This window comes from Salvelinus fontinalis, chromosome 9 (genome assembly GCF_029448725.1).
Source record: "Salvelinus fontinalis isolate EN_2023a chromosome 9, ASM2944872v1, whole genome shotgun sequence".
NCBI classification, from domain to species: domain Eukaryota; kingdom Metazoa; phylum Chordata; class Actinopteri; order Salmoniformes; family Salmonidae; genus Salvelinus; species Salvelinus fontinalis.
The window spans coordinates 36,443,815-36,463,294 of NC_074673.1; the positions used below are offsets into that span (position 1 = coordinate 36,443,815).

Sequence of the window (19,480 nt, forward strand, 5' to 3'; positions counted from 1 at the left end):
GTCTGGGACATTTTTAGTGTCTGAGATTTAATATAAACATCCAGAGTGATGGGCAAGAAGGACATTGACATTATCTGGTTTTGCAATCACTTCTTGCCCTTGTGAGCACTAACTGCAGCTATACCAGCAGTAAATAATCATCCTAAATTAATCAAATAATGTCACAGGAAATGAAAACGTCTATGGGAGGGACACTGTTATATCCTCCACAAATAGAGTTAATGACCCACAGGGGTCGCTGGGGGTTTGTATTGGTGGTGGTAGTGCCTGTGCTATTGATGTGGGTCGTGTGACTCACATTTGCTCGATGTGGGCAGCAGCTTTTGGAATGTTATGAGACGGGACACACAATCAGAGAGAGAATAAGTCAGTCAGTCATTTTCAATTTGTATTTGTTGAATTAGGTTCTGAACATTATTACATTCTGTATTGGATATTTGTTTGTTTATTTGTTATATAAGCACATACAGTTAACTGACAAAATAATGGAAACACGTGAGTAAATTAGGGATACAAAGTATATTGAAAGCAGGTGTTTCTACACGTGTGTGTGTCACCAGATCTCATCCCAATTGAACACTTGTGGGAAATTCTGGAGTGGCGCCTGAGATGGTGTTTTCCACCAACATCAACAAAACACCAAATTATGGAATATCTTGTGGAAGAATGGTGGCGGTTCCCTCCAATAGAGTTCCAGAGACTTGCCAATCTATGGCAAGGCGCATATAGATATATAAACTCTGAAAAACACCAAAGGAATGAAGCACAGGGTCCCTGCTCATCTGCGTAAACGTGCCTTAGGCATACTGCAAGGAGGCATGAGGACTGCAGATGTGGCCAGGGCAATAAATTGCAATGTCTGTACTGTGAGATGCCTGAGACAGCGCTACAGGGAGACAGGATGGACAGCTGATCGGCCTCGCAGTGGCAGACCACGTGTAACAACATCTGCACAGGATCGGTACATCCGAACATCACACCTGCGGGACAGGTACAGGATGGCAACAACAACTGCCTGAGTTACACCAGGAACGCACACAATCAGTGCTCAGACTGTCCGCAATAGGCTGAGAGAGGCTGGACTGAGGGCTTGTAGGCCTGTTGTAAGGCAGGTCCTCACCAGACAGACCTCACCGGCAACAACGTCGCCTGTGGGCACAAACCCATCGTCGCTGGACCAGACAGGACTGGCAAGAAGTGCTCTTCACTGACGAGTCGCGGTTTTGTCTCACCAAGGGTGATGGTCGGATTCGCGTTTATTGTCGAAGGAATGAGCGTTACACCGAGGCCTGTACTCTGGAGCGGGATCGATTTGGAGGAGAAGGGTCCGTCATGGTCTGGGGCGGTGTGTCACTGAGCTTGTTGTCATTGCAGGCAATCTCAACGCTGTGCTTTACAGGGAAGACATCCTCCTTCCTCATGTGGTACCCTTCCTGCAGGCTCATCCTGACATGACCCTCCAGCATGACAATGCCACCAGCCATACTGCTCGTTCTGTGCGTGATTTCCTGCAAGACAGGAATGTCAGTGTTCTGCACATGGCCAGCGAAGAGCCCGGATCTCAATCCCATTGAGCGCGTCTGGGACCTGTTGGATCGGAGGAACTTGTCAACTTGCAGGTGCCTTGGTGGAAGAGTGGGGTAACATCTCACAGCAATAACTGGCAAATCTGGTGCAGTCCATGAGGAGGAGGTGCACTGCAGTACTTAATGCAGCTGGTGGCCACACCAGATACCAACTTACTTTTGATTTTAACCCCCCCCCCCTTTATTCAGGGACACATTATTCCATTTGTTAGTCACATGTCTGTGGAACTTGTTCAGTTTATGTCTCATTTATGTTTCATTTATGTTCATAGAAATATTTACAGATGTTATGTTTGCTGAAAATAAACGCAGTTGACAGTGAGATGACGTTTCTTTTTTTGCTGAGTTTACTAGCCTGTTCAATTGTGCATCAATAATTCAGCATAGCAAGTTTGTATGAAGGTCTGGTTATTAAATGGGTAAATAGTTCAATAGTAATATGCTCTTAAACGCTCTGTTGACAAACACACTTTGCTGCCCTGTTTCCAATTGTCCACATGGCTGTGAGAACCTATTCAAGTAAGTCAAACATTTTGAAAATGTAAAAAAAACTATGTATAATTAGCTAACTAGCTAACGTTACAGTACAGGCTAACTCAAATGAGCTGCTAAATGAGGTAACTTAGCTAGCTAGCCAACTTGACATACTGTATAGATAGATAGCTAAGTTAATGAAATATCACCAGCTACCTAACTAAATATTAGCTAGCTATCTTGATGTATTTATCACTGTAAAAACAAACTCCAAATGCATTTGTAGGTAGCTAGCTAACAGCCATGGAGGAGGGTGAAAGGATAACATCAACATTAGTAGTTCCAACTTTCAAAGGCTACTCTGGATAGGGTAGGTACTAGTAACATAATAATAACAACTTGTAACATAGATAATAGCAACATAATAATAATAACTTGTAACATAGATAATAGTAACATAATATTCAGTGCAGTGTAATTTGAGTATAATGAAGTCTGTTTCTGCGAGGTTTTCTGTCCTCGAATGAAGAAGGCTACGAAAGCCTGTCTACAGATGAAGAGGTCCCAATGAAGAGCAGTGGTTCTCAGTCCTGGTCCTAGGGACTCAAAGGTGTGCACATTTTTGTTTTTGCCTTAGCACTGCACAGCTGATTCAAATGGTCAACTCATCAAGCTTCAAGTGGTATTTATGTATTCATTTGTGACACTATATTGTTTGTCCTTGTGTGTCCGTTCATGTTTTTCAGCATAAAGTACTCTGCAGCCACTTAGTGTAGACACCAGATGAGGCCAGACACACAGATTCATGTTGAACACTCTTTAACTACCTTATTTTCTCAATAACAGTCTCTCTCTTTCACTTCATCCCTCTCTCCCCTTCTCCCTAAATCCTTTAGGTTATATCAGCTGTGTCGGTGAACCCCTCCCGCATCTGAACTGGCTACACAGAGGGAACAGCATGACCATAGGTGAGAGGTCACTTGGTCAGGTCAACAGGAAGTATTATTAAAGAGATGCTTGACATTGAAATACAGATAGAGAAGCAGTAGTCCCAGAGTTAATGATCCAAGGTCAGTTTTGCATTTTACCTCCTGATAATTATGATGACTGAGTGTTAGAATATTTTTTTTTAAACACAAGGCTTAAACATGCTTATTCTCTCTCTCCATTGGTCTCTCGTCTGCAGGTATGTTTTGATGTGAGAGAGGACGCCAACCCCCAGTCCTGTCATCGCCACCTCACCCGCTCTTAAGATAACCTTCGGGCCGACTGGGAGCCCAAGGCGGGTTAGGAGACACCACTAGAGACACTATTATGTAATTGTGATGAACTGAGAGAATATTAGGGTAGCACTGTGACTCATGAATCATATGCTGCCTTCCCTGCTCCTATGTTCTTACCTCTTTCCCTTTGTTTTACACCTCTCTCGCCACCTCTTTCTTCCTCTGTTTTTATAATGCACAACAGGTGAGCATTGAAGTAAAGATATATTCATAATGCATGTATTTATAACACTTGGATAATGAACTTCCAATAAAGCATTTCACATTCTCTACTGGTTGAAATTAAGTCTCTCATTTGATGAAATACTACACCTATCCTTTGTTTATCAGATCAATGCAGATTAAGGAAATTAGATATCGAAATGAACTGGTTTTAGAGTATTTACATGATGCATAGGATGTGTAGTGTACTGTTTTTTTTAAATTATATTTCTGTATATATGAATTCCAAATCAGCCTTTCACTAGTTAAGTCATGTTTCTAGTCTATTGCATAGTTACAATGTGTAACCATTGATTTCCGAGGACCAAGATTGGTAAACACTGTTGAAGTGTATAATTGTAATATATACATGCAGACACAACATCATTCAAAGACTGGTATTTGATACTCCTGGTATTGGATATGACTGAAAAATAATCTCAGACATTCATACCTGAGTACATAGAGTACATGATCAGTGAATATATTAAATGTACATGCTACAATGTAGGGAATCGCATGCATGGTAATAACTACATGTATTTACGACTTGCATCCTTGGCACAAAGTTATATTATAATCTACTCAACCAATAAGCTTCATTGTCATTCAGACGACTGTTTTGAAGTTGATACAACTGGCTATGATTGCCGAGGTTCATAGCTACATTCTGAACTAATATGTATAACAAACGTTTTAGGGTCCATACACAGATCGGCTACATAGCTAACTACACATCCATTGGCATACAGGTATTTTTATCCTCCACTGCACAAGAAGTAATAGTTGGCTTGCTACGTTATTTCATCTACCTGCATTGCATGGAAAATATAAGCAAGGCAAGCTTACAAAATTGTACATTCAATTTGCAGTAAATGCTTTTGCTAGCTAGATTCTTTACATCCACTGTTTCACAAGACGACTGCCTGATTTGCTGGTTGTTTCAGGAGTCCCTAAAACATTAAACAACCAGCATTACAATTTCATACTCATGTCACAACACCCATAAAGCTAGCCAGCTAACTTTAGTTGGCTAATGTTAGCTCGTCAGTTAGCATGCTAAATCGCGATTTTTGTAAATTAACTTTATGATAAAAAATATGTATAATCCTTTGTCTCGACATTAACATATTCCTGTCAATTGTTCATTTTTTTTCATGATTCGTTATGACGTTATAATCACTTACATTTGCTTCCGTCCTAGTATTTTTGTCAGCCATCTTTGCTGAAGAAAGTCTCCAGCCTTGGGTCGCATAGCATCAAATTCGTCATGGGAACCACTCGATATGATTGTTCATCGCCCAGCGGTCGCCGCTGGTGATTTGCATAAAATTGGGAAAAGTTTATTTTTCACTGCCTCCCACGCCACCTTCCCACCACCCGAAGGTCCCCCGCCCTCTCCGCTTTCCTTCCATTGAAATGAATGGGAAGCGGTGTTTCACCACATGCCATCTTGTGCTAGTGTACATGGGTCGTTAATGTGTTGTGAAATCTTTGTATAATTCTCTTAATTTTTCTGGACCCCAGAAAGAGTAGCTGCTGCCTTGGCAGCTAATGGAGATCCATAATAAATATTAATACAAAATACAAATACAGTTGTGTCAAGTTGGCTGGATGTCCTTTGGGGGGGTGGACCATGGGAAACTGGGTAACACATGGGAAACTGTTGAGTGTGAAACCCCCAGCAACGCAGTTCTTGACACACTCAAACTGGTGCACCTGGCACCTATTACCATATACTGTTCAAAGGCACTTAAATCTTTTGTCATGCCCATTCACCCTCTGAATGGCACACATATACAATCCAGGTGTCAATTGTATGAAGGCTTAAGAATCCTTCTTTAACCTGTCTCCTCTCCTTCATCTACGAATTAAAGTGTATTTAACAAGTGGCATCAATAAGGGATCATAGCTTTCACCAGGTCAGTCCATGTCATGGAAAGTGTATATAAAACACATGAAAATCATGTTTCTGACTGCAATGGGCCTTTAAAGCATATTGAGAAAGAGTGAGTGAGAGAGAGAGGTGGGGCAAGGCCAAGGGTAAAGGATTCAGAGTGAATTAGGCCTATGCGACCACAAAAAAACATCTGAGTATTGTATTTTTTTAAATAATATTTTATTATAATATGTACTTTCACAAACAGCATATATGACATTCACAGTATTGTACACCCTGACCCATCAGATTCATATAAACACTTTGTTCCTCTGTTTGGTTCCCGGTACTCAAAGAAATAGAAATGTCCTCTCCAGGATTCTCATATACAAATAAAAGTACAAGAATAAGAAAAATACTCTCCATATTTTACACATTTATAAAATGTTCTTTTCCAACAAAATCTCCCAGTGAATCAAAAAAATCCCTTGTTTATATAATTTTTCATTTGTATCTATACATATACAATTACATACATGAAAATATTATTCGGTACAGTACGTGGTAGCTTTTCTGTTATAGATGAGTGCAGATTTCTGTAAGTAGATTAAAAGACCATACTGTATCTGTGAAGCTGATTCTCTTGTATTTTCTACAAGGATGTCCAAGGACTATGTACTTGTGTTTCTTGGTTTATAAAGAGAACAAGCTTTAAAAATGCATCTTATGATGACCTCTTTCAATAGATAATTGCCCCTCCCCTCTTATCAAAGAGAACATCTTCATTCTCAGGTTAATTAATGTAGTGACCCATACAACTGCAGCTCAGTGCCAGTGACCCATACAACTGCAGCTCTAGTAAAACAATAACGACCAGGCCATAGGAGGTCTTCATGCTCTGCTGGTTTTGTTGTGTCTTATTGGTCAATTCAATAATCTAAGTCAACATTAAGATGGGGAGTTAATAAACTCGTGTTATTCCAGTTGGTTCCAGATTGAGTGCTGACCTACAGCTACATCATGTCCATGTAAAACACAATATTGTCCTTCTGGTGTGGTAGGTCATCTGATGCTCCTGCTGTCTCTGTGATTCACTCCAGACATAAAGACGCAGCCAGAAACAGACACAGCCCATCAACTAGCCTGGAGGTCGTGGGCATTGCTAACTGTGAGGGCCGTCAGAGTTTTCCTTTAGTCCAGTACTAACAGAGGGTCAGGGGGCCCTTGTGTTCAGGAGTAGTGAGGGTCAGAACCAACAACCATAAGCTTGGAGTTTTTTTTAACCCCCTTTTTCTCCCAATTTCAATTACGATCTTGTCTCATCGCTGCAACTCACTTGGGAGAGGCGAAAGTCGAGTCATGCGTCCTCCGAAACATGTCCTCCTTAACACCCGCCCGCTTAACCCGGAAGCCAGCTGCAGGAAACACCTTCAACTGACGATCGAAATCAGCCTGCAGGCACCCGGACTGCCACAAGGAGTCGCTAGAGCACGATGAGCCAAGTGCAGCCCCCCGGCCAAACCCTCCCCTAACCCGGGCGACACTGGGCCAATTGTGCACCGCCCTATGGGACTCCTGGTCATGGCAGGTTGTGACACAGACTGGGATCGAACCCAGGTCTGTAGTGATGCCTCAAGCACTGCGAAGCAGTGCCTTAGACTGCTGCACCACTCGGGAGGCCAAGCTTGTAGATTTTAGACCGTCTGCCTCACAGCTCTCACTGCAAGATGATACCCAAAGCCTCAAAAGTAAGAGGAACTCTCTCCTCCTTCCCTCTCCATGCTCCTCTGGTTTAGATATCAAGAAGGGAGTTAATTGTATGAACAAGGTCCCAATGTGCAGAGCTCCAGGCTTTTCAAACATGAAAGGAATTTCCTTATTTTACACAAAAACACGGCAGTCACAAGTGGACAGCTGGGTCTATAAGAGGCCGTGACCTTCTGGAGCAACAGCACTCCATGTTATTTCTGTTGTGTTCCCCTTCTGTTAAATTTTCAGGGGAGAGAAACCTTGTCCTGAAGGAAAATGGAATTGGTTTCTCTAAAAGCAAGATAGCAAGTCTGCCAGGGAAATTCTCCAGGATCTAATGTTTCATGCTGGGACCTCTGTAACTCCAAGCAACCCCTGACTTCACTGAAGCAGATACTATGAGAGAGGAATACAAAGCCAAATCACCTGACTATGTTTAAGATTAGGCAAGTGTTTGGTGGCTGTAAAGTAAATAAAAGACGGTGGTATTCTCTTGAAGATGGTTCTGAGACATTCAATTGTTAGATATACTGCTATAATGCATCCCCATTCCCCACGTCAGTGTGTAAACGTTGTCACTATCTGAAAGTCAAATAAATATGATTTTACCTCTACATTGGGAGACAGAGGACCATATTTCCCTCCTATTTCCTATACTAACACCATGATGATTAACAGCCCCATTACATATTTTCCTAGAAAAGAGTATGATATGCCATAACTTTGTGTATTGAATTGTAGTAAGGATGTTCAGAAGGGACCCATGGATCAAAGCACACATTGTAAAAGCCTCACTTGACTTTGTTGTGTTGTGTGTACAGTAATACCATGACACTCCTCCTGGGGATGAGCAGAGGAAGACCGGTATGTTTCGAGATGTGCTGTATGTGAATCCAATTCACAATTACTTCTAATCAGAGGAATAAAAGCTAAGACTGTCTATTATATTGAGAAGATATTTGAGTGAGCACTAACAATGGAAATACATGTCCTCAAAGATGGGAGGCGAGATCAGGTGGGACCATTCTAGCCAATAAGCGGGCAGACGCGTGTGAACAACATACCATAGAGATAGATAGAGGACTCTTCTTTGTATTTGTGCCACCATAGGCTTTTTAAAGTAGTACATTTTCTTCATTGGCTTATTGCCTCCAACTCAAAAAACCCAACTCAAAAATCCCAACCCAATTGACTACTTTAAAATGGTGGAAGCTCTTAATGGCAATGTCCATGGTAAAACGGGTTATATCCATGAAGAGTCCTCTATCTATCTCTATGACAACAGGCACTTCTCCGATATAAAGTCGTTTTTGGGTAAGTTGACGAAAAGCTACGTGCGTCCATATATATCAGTGCATTCGTAACAACCTAACCATTACGAAATTTCTATTCGATAAAATAAGGCTCACCTAGCAAATTAGCAATTGCATTTTTTGATGACCAAATTCAACCCTTTCATGCACCTTCATACAATAATTCCTCACTTTGTGGGCTTATTTTCGTGGACAGATTTTGTAAAACCTCCCGCGTCGCCTATTCCTCTCTGATAAAAGCTATTGTCAGCTAAGCAGGCAAACAACCAGCAGCACAGAACAATCAGCAATGATTGTCACAGTCACAGAAGAGAACACACTGTTTGGACATGCTGAGGAAGTATTGCAGAATGCAGGAAGAGCAAGAGAAAAGGGCTATGTTTGTTAATGTCCCACACAGACAGACATAACATTTCACATTCTGTCTGCTTCTCCTGCCAATCTTTACCTTTGCACTGACACCCAACGGCACTGTTTAGAATTGAAGTGAGAGGTGGTCTTGTTTGAAAGTAAAATATAAGTGATAAAAATAAGGCGAGTTGTGCGGAAAGCCGTAAGGCACTTCCATTATGGTGGTGGTGACAGCGATCATCATGTGTTTTGTAGTAAGTAGGCATCAGGATTCACACTACACTGACCACTGAGTTCATTACATGATGACTGCTGGTTCCACAGTGTTTAGTTGCATGGAATACACATCAGATACTTTTAAGGTAAAGCCATCATCATTGCCTTTCTCATTGTTGTGAGTTGTTTTCTGTTATGAGGTAACAATTAAAATTGTTGTTTTATGTTCAGATAACGTTCATATGTTGATTTTCTCCAATTGTGCATGTTTAGTCTTCTGTTATTAATGTCCGGGTTTTACAGTGTGATGATGTTCCCATCCTCTCTCATGCTCTCCTGGCTGCTGCTGGTCTTGGTGGGGCTGCCGTTGTGTGTAGGGGTGGTCAGGGAGCTCAGGGAGGCCTTGCTGTCTGACAGAGAGCCGCTGCTGGGCAGGGACATGCTCTGGGGGAGGGGCCGTTGCCCCAGTGACGAGGACAATGGAGACTCTCTGTGGCTGCCGTTACCGTTGGACACACAGCGATGGGGCAGGTAAGGTGGCAGGCTGTCAGTCTCAATGATAAGGTCTCCATCTCCGTCCTCGTCGCTGTCGCCCTCCGCCACGCTGTTACTGTTGCTATGGTGACTGACACTCTGAGAGGCAGTGCTGGGGGCTGAGTCATGGGAGAATGCGGAGCCTACGGATCCAGAGGAGCTGTTCCCCCCTGCCGAGACCCTGCTTGCCCGGGGCACCACGTTGTTGCGCTGGTTGGCCGGCTTCACCGTCACGATCAGGTTGTGGCTGTTGGCCACCATCATGTCTGTCACCTGGTCCAGAGACTTGCCAGCCACATCAATGCCGTTGACCTCCAGGATCTCATCGTTGACCCCCAGCAGGCCTGTGCTCTCAGCCAGGCCTCCACGCACCAGCCGCGAGATGAAGACACCAGGCACCTTCTCCACGCCATGAGGTGTGACCCGCATGCTCACCCCGTCCCGAATATAGAAACCCAGGGGCTTGTGGGTACCGTGCTTGTGCAGGCGGACACGCCGGTGTGTCTCGGGCAGGATGTCGACATCGATGATGGAGGAGATTTGGCGGAAGTCCTGGGGAAGGCCAATCATCAGGCCTGGTTTGGTCTTCTGCTGTGCCGGGCGCAACCCTGCCAGGCCTTTTTTCCTCCTCTGCAGGGAGTTGGTGGCAAAGACCACAGGCTCATCCACATCTACAGGACAGAGAGAGGCACAGACAAAAGCCATGTCAGACAAAGACATAAAATGACAAGGCAGCACCAGGGTCTCAGTTCATTCCAAAATATGGACAATCAAATAAATGGTAGTATGCTCTGAGACAGTAAGGGCATTATGTTCAAGATGTCAACAGCTAACCTAGGGGTAAGACATGGGTTCAATCTGGTCAGTTGGAGAGTAAAAAGAAGGGAAACAGCACAGCTTTTAAATCGCCTCTAATCTTTTCTAATGCCAACCGTCTGTCTTTCCGTGTGTAAACCGTCAAACCCTAACTTTAAGATGTGGAGAAAGTTCACCTTTCAACTCTCAAGAAGGAAGTCTCATTTCCCTACTATACAAATACACCTATTGATATAGAATGCAGTGGTCTCACTTTATCCTGCTGTATGTTTCTTTTGGCTTTTCTCTGGGAGATTCGTTAAGATCAAATATTATGTCAACCATAGAGGCCCTGTGAAGTTATATAGTCATTTCTATGATGTCAACAATCTGACCTGAGATTTTCAAAAACAGTTGGTCTCTATTCCACTGTTTTCATAGTTACCACTCCCAATACCTCTTAACCCATTTCTCCTCTCTGTCTCTGTCTGTCCATCCCTCACACACACACACACACCTTTCCCCCCTTTTTTTTCTCCACCTTTATTTAACCAGGTAGGCTAGTTGAGAACAAGGCTAGTTGAGAACAAGGCTAGTTGAGAACAGCTCAACACATACAACAACACAGAGTTACACATGGAATAAACAAAACATACAATCAATAATACAGTAGAAAAAGTCTATATACAGCATGTGCAAATAAGGTAGGATAAGGGAGGTAATGCACTAAAGAGGCCATGGTGGCGAAGTAATTACAATATAGCAATTAAACACTGGAATGGTAGAATGTGCAGAAGATGAATGTGCACAAGTAGATACTGGGGTGCAAAGGAACAAGATAAATAAATAAATAAATACAGTATGGGGATGAGGTAGTTGGATGGGTTATTTACAGATGGGCTTTGTACAGGTGCAGTGATCTGTGAGCTGCTCTGACAGCTGGTGCTTAAAGCTAGTGAGGGAGATATGAGTCTCCAGCTTCAGTGATTTTTGCAGTTTGTTCCAGTCATTGGCAGCAGAGAACTGGAAGGAGAGGCGACCAAATGAAGAATTGGCTTTGGGGCTGACCAGTGAGATATACCTGGTGGGTGCTGCTATGGTGACCAGTGAGCTGAGATAAGGCGGGGCTTTACCTAGCAGAGACTTGTAGATCACCAGGAGCCAGTGGGTTTGGCGACGAGTATGAAGCGAGGGCCAGCCAACGAGAGCGTACAGGTCACAGTGGTGGGTAGTATATGGGGCTTTGGTGACAAAATGGATGGCACTGTGATAGATTGCATCCAGTTTGCTTAGTAGAGTGTTGGGGGCTATTTTGTAAATGACATCGCCGAAGTCGAGGATCGGTAGGATGGTCAGTTTTACGAGGGTATGTTTGGCAGCATCAGTGAAGGATGCTTTGTTGCGAAATAGGAAGCCGATTCTAGATTTAATTTTGGATTGGAGATGTTTATTGTGAGTCTGGAAGGAGAGTTTACAGTCTAACCAGACACCTACAGTTGTGGCCAAACGTTTTGAGAATGACACAAATATTATTTTCCACAAAATTTGCTGCTTCAGTGTCTTTAGATATTTTTGTCAGTTACTATGGAATACTGAAGTATAATTACAAGCATTTCATAAGTGTCAAAGGCTTTTATTGACAATTACATGAAGTTGATGCAAAGAGTCAATATTTGCAGTGTTGACCCTTCTTTTTCAAGACCTCCGCAATCCGCCCTGGCATGCTGTCAATTAACTTCTGGGCCACATCCTGACTGATGGCAGCCCATTCTTGCATAATCATCACTTGGAGTTTGTCAGAATTTGTGGGTTTTTGTTTGTCCACCCGCCTCTTGAAGATTGACCACAAGTTCTCAAATGGGATTAAGGTCTGGGGAGTCATGGACCCAAAATATCGATGTTTTGTTCCCCGAGCCACTTAGTTATCACTTTTGCCTTATAGCAAGGTGCTCCATCATGCTGGAAAATGCATTGTTCGTCACCAAACTGTTCCTGGATGGTTGGGAGAAGTTGCTCTCAGAGGATGTGTTGGTACCATTCTTTATTCATGGCTGTGTTCTTAGGCAAAATTGTGAGTGAGCCCACTCCCTTGGCTGAGAAGCAACCCCACACATGAATGGTCTCAGTATGATTTACTATTGGCATGGCACAGGACTGATGGTAGCGCTCACCTTGTCTTCACCGGACAAGCTTTTTTCCGGATGCCCCCAAACAATCGGAAAGGGGATTCATCAGAGAAAATGACTTTACCCCAGTCCTCAGCAGTCCAATCCCTGTACCTTTTGCAGAATATCAGTCTGTCCGTGATATTTTTCCTGGAGAGAAGTGGCTTCTTTGCTGCCCTTCTTGACACCAGGCCATCCTCCAAAAGTCTTTGCCTCATTGTGCATGCAGATGCACTCACACCTGCCTGCTGCCATTCCTGAGCAAGCTCTGTACTGGTGGTGCCCCGATCCCGCAGCTGAATCAACTTTAGGAGACGGTCCTGGCGCTTGCTGGACTTTCTTGGGTGCCGTGAAGCCTTCTTCACAACAATTGAACCGCTCTCCTTGAAGTTCTTGATGATCCGATAAATGGTTGATTTAGGTGCAATCTTACTGGCAGCAATATCCTTGCCTGTGAAGCCCTTTTTGTGCGAAGCAATGATGACGGCACGTGTTTCCTTGCAAGTAACCATGATTGACAGAGGAAGAACAATGATTCCAAGCACCACCCTCCTTTTGAAGCTTCCAATCTGTTATTCAAACTCAATCAGCATGACAGAGTGACACACCTGTGTTAACGAGAGAATCACTGACATGATGTCAGCTGGTCCTTTTGAGGCATCTTTTTGGGGGATTCAGTTCATTTGCATGGCAAAGAGGGACTTTGCAATTAGTTGCAATTCATCTGATCACTCTTCATAACATTCTTGAGTATATGCAAATTGCCATCATACAAACAGAGGCAGCCGACTTTGTGAAAATTAATATTTGTGTCATTTTCAAAACTTTTGGCCACGACTGTAGGTATTTGTAGTTGTCCACATATTCTAAGTCAGAACTGTCCAGAGCAGTGATGCTGGACAGGCGGGCAGGTGCGGGCAGCGATCGGTTGAAGAGCATGCATTTAGTTTTACTTCCATTTAAGAGAAGTTGGAGGCCACGGAAGGAGAGTTGTATGGCATTGAAGCTCGTCTGTAGGTTAGTTAACACAGTGTCCAAAGAAGGGCCAGAGATAAACAGAATGGTGTCGTCTGCGTAGAGGTGGATCAAAGAATCACCAGCAGCAAGCGCGACATCATTGATGTATACAGAGAAGAGAGTCAGCCCGAGAATTGTACCCTGTGGCACCCCCATAGTGACTGCCAGAGGTCCGGACAACAGAGCTTCCTTGCACTGATTGAGAGCAGAGATTGCTGGGAACAGGAGAACAGTACTTCAGAACCTGCCCCAGGGGTAGTGGGGTATGTGTAAGGACACAGTGAGGATTTCCATAACTCTCAATCCCTACTGAGGGGTCAGAGGTTGTGAAACAGAATCAGATTGCATACCAGTCAGATGAATCACCGCTTCAGTCCCCACTGTTTACATTAAACAGACAAGACAGCCTAGCTCTATCATCACACCCACCTGACACATTCTCTGGTGTGACAGAAATAAACAAATGTGTTGTTTTTAGTGCTAGCTGGCAGGTAGCAGCACAGGGAGGAACCACTCAGGGCTCTGTTCTAAATGTGAAGCGACACTTGCTGGGGAGGAGAGAATATTTTAAGTTATTTTTAAACTGCGGAGAAGGATGTGCTGTGTGATCCTGTTTCTCAGAAAGACACGGAGGAGAGGTCTGGATGTGGTTATGTGGAGCACTGCCTGCTGAGAGGGTGAAACATAGAAAGTCATCAACACCTTAGAGAGGCCATGGCAAAAGAAAGAGAGCTTTTTCCACACCCTGTTTGGTTAGAGCTTTGGGAGATCACTGTATGACTAATGTGTATCATGGAGGATGCAGTGGATATGATCCTAACATTCAACACTGGTAAAAGCACACTTAGCTAGTGGCTAGTAATTGCCAATAGGTTTTATGGATGACAACAAACAGATTTGACCAAAGCCACAGCCTGTTGTATGAAGGGATGGATCAAATTGAGATCTCATGTATATCCAGGCTCAACTAGAGGGCATGAGACATAACAAGTGGGTGACAGTCTGGCCAGACTAGCTGTGAACCCTGACCTCAACACTATAAAGTGAAAACAATCTTCTAATTACAAGAAGAAAAGCTTTTCCAACGTGGAGAATAGACAGAAAACCCAGTATATTCACTGTATATACAGTATATATGCCAATACTATAAACATTTGCCAGTTATGGAAAGTGTACAGTTTACATTTATCTGTATGTTTGTCTTAATAACATACAGTTGAAGTCAGAAGTTAACATACACCTTAGCCTTAACCTTAACATTTAAAGTTTTTCACAATTTCTGACATTTAATCCTAGTAAAAATTCCCTGTCTTAGGTCAGTTAGGATCGGCACTTTATTTTAAGAATGTGAAATGTCAGAATAATAGTAGAGAGAATGATTTATTTCAGCTTTTATTTCTTTCACCACATTTCCAGTGGGTCAGAAGTTTACATACAATCAATTAGTATTTGGTAGCATTGCCTTTCAATTGTTTAACTTGGGTCAAACGTTTCAGGTAGCCTTCCACAAGCTTCCCACAATAAGTTGGGTGAATTTTGGCCCAGTTCTCTTGACAGAGCTGCTGTAACTGAGTCAGGTTTGTAGGCCTCCTTGCTCGCACACGCTTTTTCAGTTCTGCCAACAAATTTTCTATAGGATTGAGGTCAGGGCTTTGTGATGGCCACGCCAATACCTTGACTTTGTTGTCCTCAAGCCATTTTGCCACAACTTTGGAAGTATGCTTGGGGTCATTGTGCATTTGGAAGACTCATTTGCGACCAAGCTTTAACTTTCTGAATGATGTCTTGAGATGTTGCTTCAATATATCCACATCATTTTCCTCCCTCATGATGCCATCTATTTTGTGAAGTGCACCCGTCCCTCCTGCAGCAAAGCACCCCCACAACATGATGCTGCCACCCCTGTGATTCACGGTTGGGATGGTGTTCTTCGGCTTGCAAGCTTCCCCCTTTTTCCTCCAAGCATAACGATGGTCATTATGGCCAAACAGTTCTATTTTTTTTCATCAGACCAGAGGACATTTCTCCAAAAAGTACGATCTTTGTACCCATGTGCAGTTGCAAACCGTAGTCTGGCTTTTTAATGGCGGTTTTGGAGCAGTGGCTTCTTCCTTGCTGGGCAGCCTTTCAGGTTATGTCAATATGGGACAAGTTTTACTGTGGATATAGATACTTTTGTACCTGTTTCCTCCAGCATCTTCACACGGTCCTTTGCTGTTGTTCTGGGATTGATTTGCACTTTTCGCACCAAAGTACGTTCACCTCTAGGAGACAGAACGTGTCTCCTTCCTGAGTGGTAGGACGGCTGCGTGGTCCCATGGTGTTTATACATGCGTACTATTGTTTGTACAGATGAACGTGGTACCTTCAGGTGTTTGGAAATTGCTCCCAAGGATGAACCAGACTTGTGGAGGTCTACAATTTTTTTCTGAGGTCTTGGCTGATTTTTTTTGATTTTCCCATGATGTCAAGCAAAGAGGCACTGAGTTTGGATGTAGGCCTTGAAATATATCCACAGGTACACCTCCAATTGACTCGAATTATGTCAATTAGCCTATCAGAAGCTTCTAAAGCCATGACATACTTTTCTGGAATTTTCCAAGCTGTTTAAAGGCACAGTCAACTTAGTGTATGTAAACTTCTGACCCACTGGAATTGTGATACAGTGAATTATAAGTGAAATAATCTGTCTGTAAACAATTGTTGGAAAAATTACCTGTGTCATGCACAAAGTAGATGTCCTAACCGACTTGCCAAAACTATAGTTTGTTAAGAAATTTGTGGACTGGTTGAAAAACGAGTTTTAATGACTCCAACCTAAGTGTATGTAAACTTCCGACTTCAACTGTACATGTTTGTGTGCCTGAGTGGGTTTAACTCAAGTGGTTGTTTGTGTAGTTCTGTTTGTGTAGTTCTGTTTGTGAGTGTTCCACAGTCCTCACAGAGCTGTAGGCAGCCCTGCCTCCCTCCCTGTCCACCTTCATTAGTTTTATTGTCTGGACCCCCACAGAGAGCAGAGCATCCTCTGTTATTAAACCCACTCATAGGCTGGAGGAGGCGGGCTGGAGGGTGAGCCCAACCGGAGAGCACGTGGGGGGCTGGATCAGGAGGAAGGGAGGGATGGGGCCCAGGGTTACAGACCAGGAGGGTTGGGTCTGCTCAATGATCTATAGTAGGTGTCAATAAAAACAATTTTTAAAGAGCCTGCAGTACAGGGAGCACTGCAATACCTTCTGAATGATGCTTCCTCTGCACTGTGCACAATATCCCCACAGAGAGAATGCCAGAGTTCATTACAATGGTCTGTAAATGAGTCTTGACATAACAGCTAACTCACACAGACATGCAGGTTAACATAGATTGAGGGGAAGACCACAGCTACTGTCTATAGAGGAAAGGGGGAAATGCCTGCTACTAGAAATAACCCATCTGGAGTAAAATGTCTCTGTAACATCCAATTTCCCCTTTTTCTAAATTTCAATATCTACTTCTCTTTCCCGCTCTCTCCTTCTCTCCCTGGTGTCTGTGTGGTTGTATTGGTACACAGTGTAAGCATTGCCAGCCCAGGGGTCTGTGTGGTTGTATCGGTACACAGTGTAAGCATTGCCAGCCCAGGGGTCTGTGTGGTTGTATCGGTACACAGTGTAAGCATTGCCAGCCCAGGGGTCTGTGTGGTTGTATCGGTACACAGTGTAAGCATTGCCAGCCCAGGGGTCTGTGTGGTTGTATCGGTACACAGTGTAAGCATTGCCAGCCCAGGGGTCTGTGTGGTTGTATCGGTACACAGTGTAAGCATTGCCAGCCCAGGGGTCTGTGTGGTTGTATCGGTACACAGTGTAAGCATTGCCAGCCCAGGGGTCTGTGTGGTTGTATCGGTACACAGTGTAAGCATTGCCAGCCCAGGGGTCTGTGTGGTTGTATCGGTACACAGTGTAAGCATTGCCAGCCCAGGGGTCTGTGTGGTTGTATCGGTACACAGTGTAAGCATTGCCAGCCCAGGGGTCTGTGTGGTTGTATCGGTACACAGTGTAAGCATTGCCAGCCCAGGGGTCTGTGTGGTTGTATCGGTACACAGTGTAAGCATTGCCAGCCCAGGGGTCTGTGTGGTTGTATCGGTACACAGTGTAAGCATTGCCAGCCCAGGGGTCTGTGTGGTTGTATCGGTACACAGTGTAAGCATTGCCAGCCCAGGGGTCTGTGTGGTTGTATCGGTACACAGTGTAAGCATTGCCAGCCCAGGGGTCTGTGTGGTTGTATCGGTACACAGTGTAAGCATTGCCAGCCCAGGGGTCTGTGTGGTTGTATCGGTACACAGTGTAAGCATTGCCAGCCCTGGGGTCTGTGTGGTTGTATCGGTACACAGTGTAAGCATTGCCAGCCCTGGGGTCTGTGTGATCTATGCGTTCTTCTACTGGGCTGAGCTGTATTATTGACCAACTGGGCTATAATGTGGTTTAATGGTGAGTGAGATCAGAGGCTAATGTGCAGAGTGGCTAGCTACAGAGATACTGTCTCCCTTGTGTAAATGTCTAAGTGTGTGTGTGTGCCTGCATTAGTGCCGATGTAAGGAGGAACCATCTATACTCCCACTTATCTTACAAAGGAAAGAACAAACACACATTAAAAAATGTACATATTTCTAGGTATACCTGTATGCAGAGCCTGTATTATACACAGACAGCTTGGAAAATCTTTGCCCTGTGGTGAGGGGTTGTGGGAGTCTCCAACACATTCCAGAACAAACTGCTCTGATCTCCTAGCAACGTATTCCCCCTGTACTTCCCTCACTATATCAAATGAATCAACTACCCTCCTCTCTAGATCATGTGATCTCTGTAGGCTACTCCATGAATCACCTGACTCATGTTATACACTGCATTACGTTACTGCAGCACAGGAGAGAGTAAATACCTGTTAATAACCAGCGTCAGGAGGCCAATTCACTTCTGAATAACCGCTGACATCTTACATATCCTTGAGCATGTTGAGTTTAATACAATCATTATTTGCAACAAAGCTGGTATTATTATAAAGGTGAGATTGCTGCATGTGAAAATTAAGACAAGGCAGTCACTAGATTGAACCACTGAGAAGGGCTGAGGTGGGTGGGTTCAGTAGCACTGGGTCTTAGGGGAGGACACTGCAGTGAAGCCAGCAGTGGAGAGATGGGCTTATAGTATTCATGACTCTACCACAATTGGAAATAACTATAATACAGCTAGTCGTCTGCAGCCTTCAGGCATAGACACTGCTGATCCTCTCAGACCTTTTAGACATCTCAAACCTCTCCCACTGGATCCTATAGAAATGCTGCTTTACCCCACTTCCCCAAGAGCTTCTCTGACTCTCACACACAGAGGACAAGGAGCAGAGGGGTTGAGAGAGTGGGAGTGTGAGAGAAAGAGACACAGAGACACAGAGAGACCCATCAATTTGCATCCTGCCCTTGTCTAGCCTATAGTGGCAGATCCCTCTGTGCTGCCATCCATACTAACCTGGGAGGGTGTCCCCAGAGAATTCACTGTGTCCCTGTCCTCAGGACCTGGGGGAGGGGGTTGGTCTCCCAAGGAAAGCTACACAGAGAGGTGTGTATTAAGTATCTATGGGTATGGAGTCAACATCCGTCTCTCTGCTCAGCCATAAGCAGGTTATGCTGTCTCTTTCAAATAAAATAGGGTGAAAAGGGCATTTGAACTGGTTTAGTTTGCCTCCATTTTGATACAATGCCTTCTTGTCTATACTTCAGACAGACATGCTATTGCAGAATATGATAGCTTATTGACAGTGGAGTTACACCTCCGTACTGTGTTATTGCAGTGGAACAGCTTATTGGTTGTGAGTTTGCACTTCATAATGCTGTGTTATTGCAGAGTGGAACAGCTTATTGACTAGCTATACATCACAATGACAGGTTATT

The 19,480-nt window shown here is 43.9% G+C and overlaps 1 protein-coding gene and 1 long non-coding RNA gene across 2 annotated transcripts in view; both read right to left on the reverse strand.

Annotated features, from left to right (window-relative positions):
* Positions 1-455: 455 nt before the first annotated feature.
* On the reverse strand, positions 456-4,892 carry LOC129862503 (uncharacterized). Its single transcript, XR_008760774.1, has 2 exons — positions 4,732-4,892; positions 456-4,497 (listed from the first exon to the last, which is right to left on the reverse strand). It is a non-coding gene; the product is annotated as an uncharacterized LOC129862503 (long non-coding RNA).
* A 765-nt stretch (positions 4,893-5,657) lies between these two features.
* The window catches only part of LOC129862504 (partitioning defective 6 homolog alpha-like), a 39,779-nt gene continuing 25,956 nt past the window's right edge, over positions 5,658-19,480 (reverse strand). Inside the window, exon 3 of the mRNA XM_055934243.1 lies at positions 5,658-10,257. Coding sequence (XP_055790218.1) covers positions 9,350-10,257 — 908 coding nt within the window. The 3' untranslated portion in view covers positions 5,658-9,349. The remainder of the gene's footprint in view (positions 10,258-19,480) is intronic.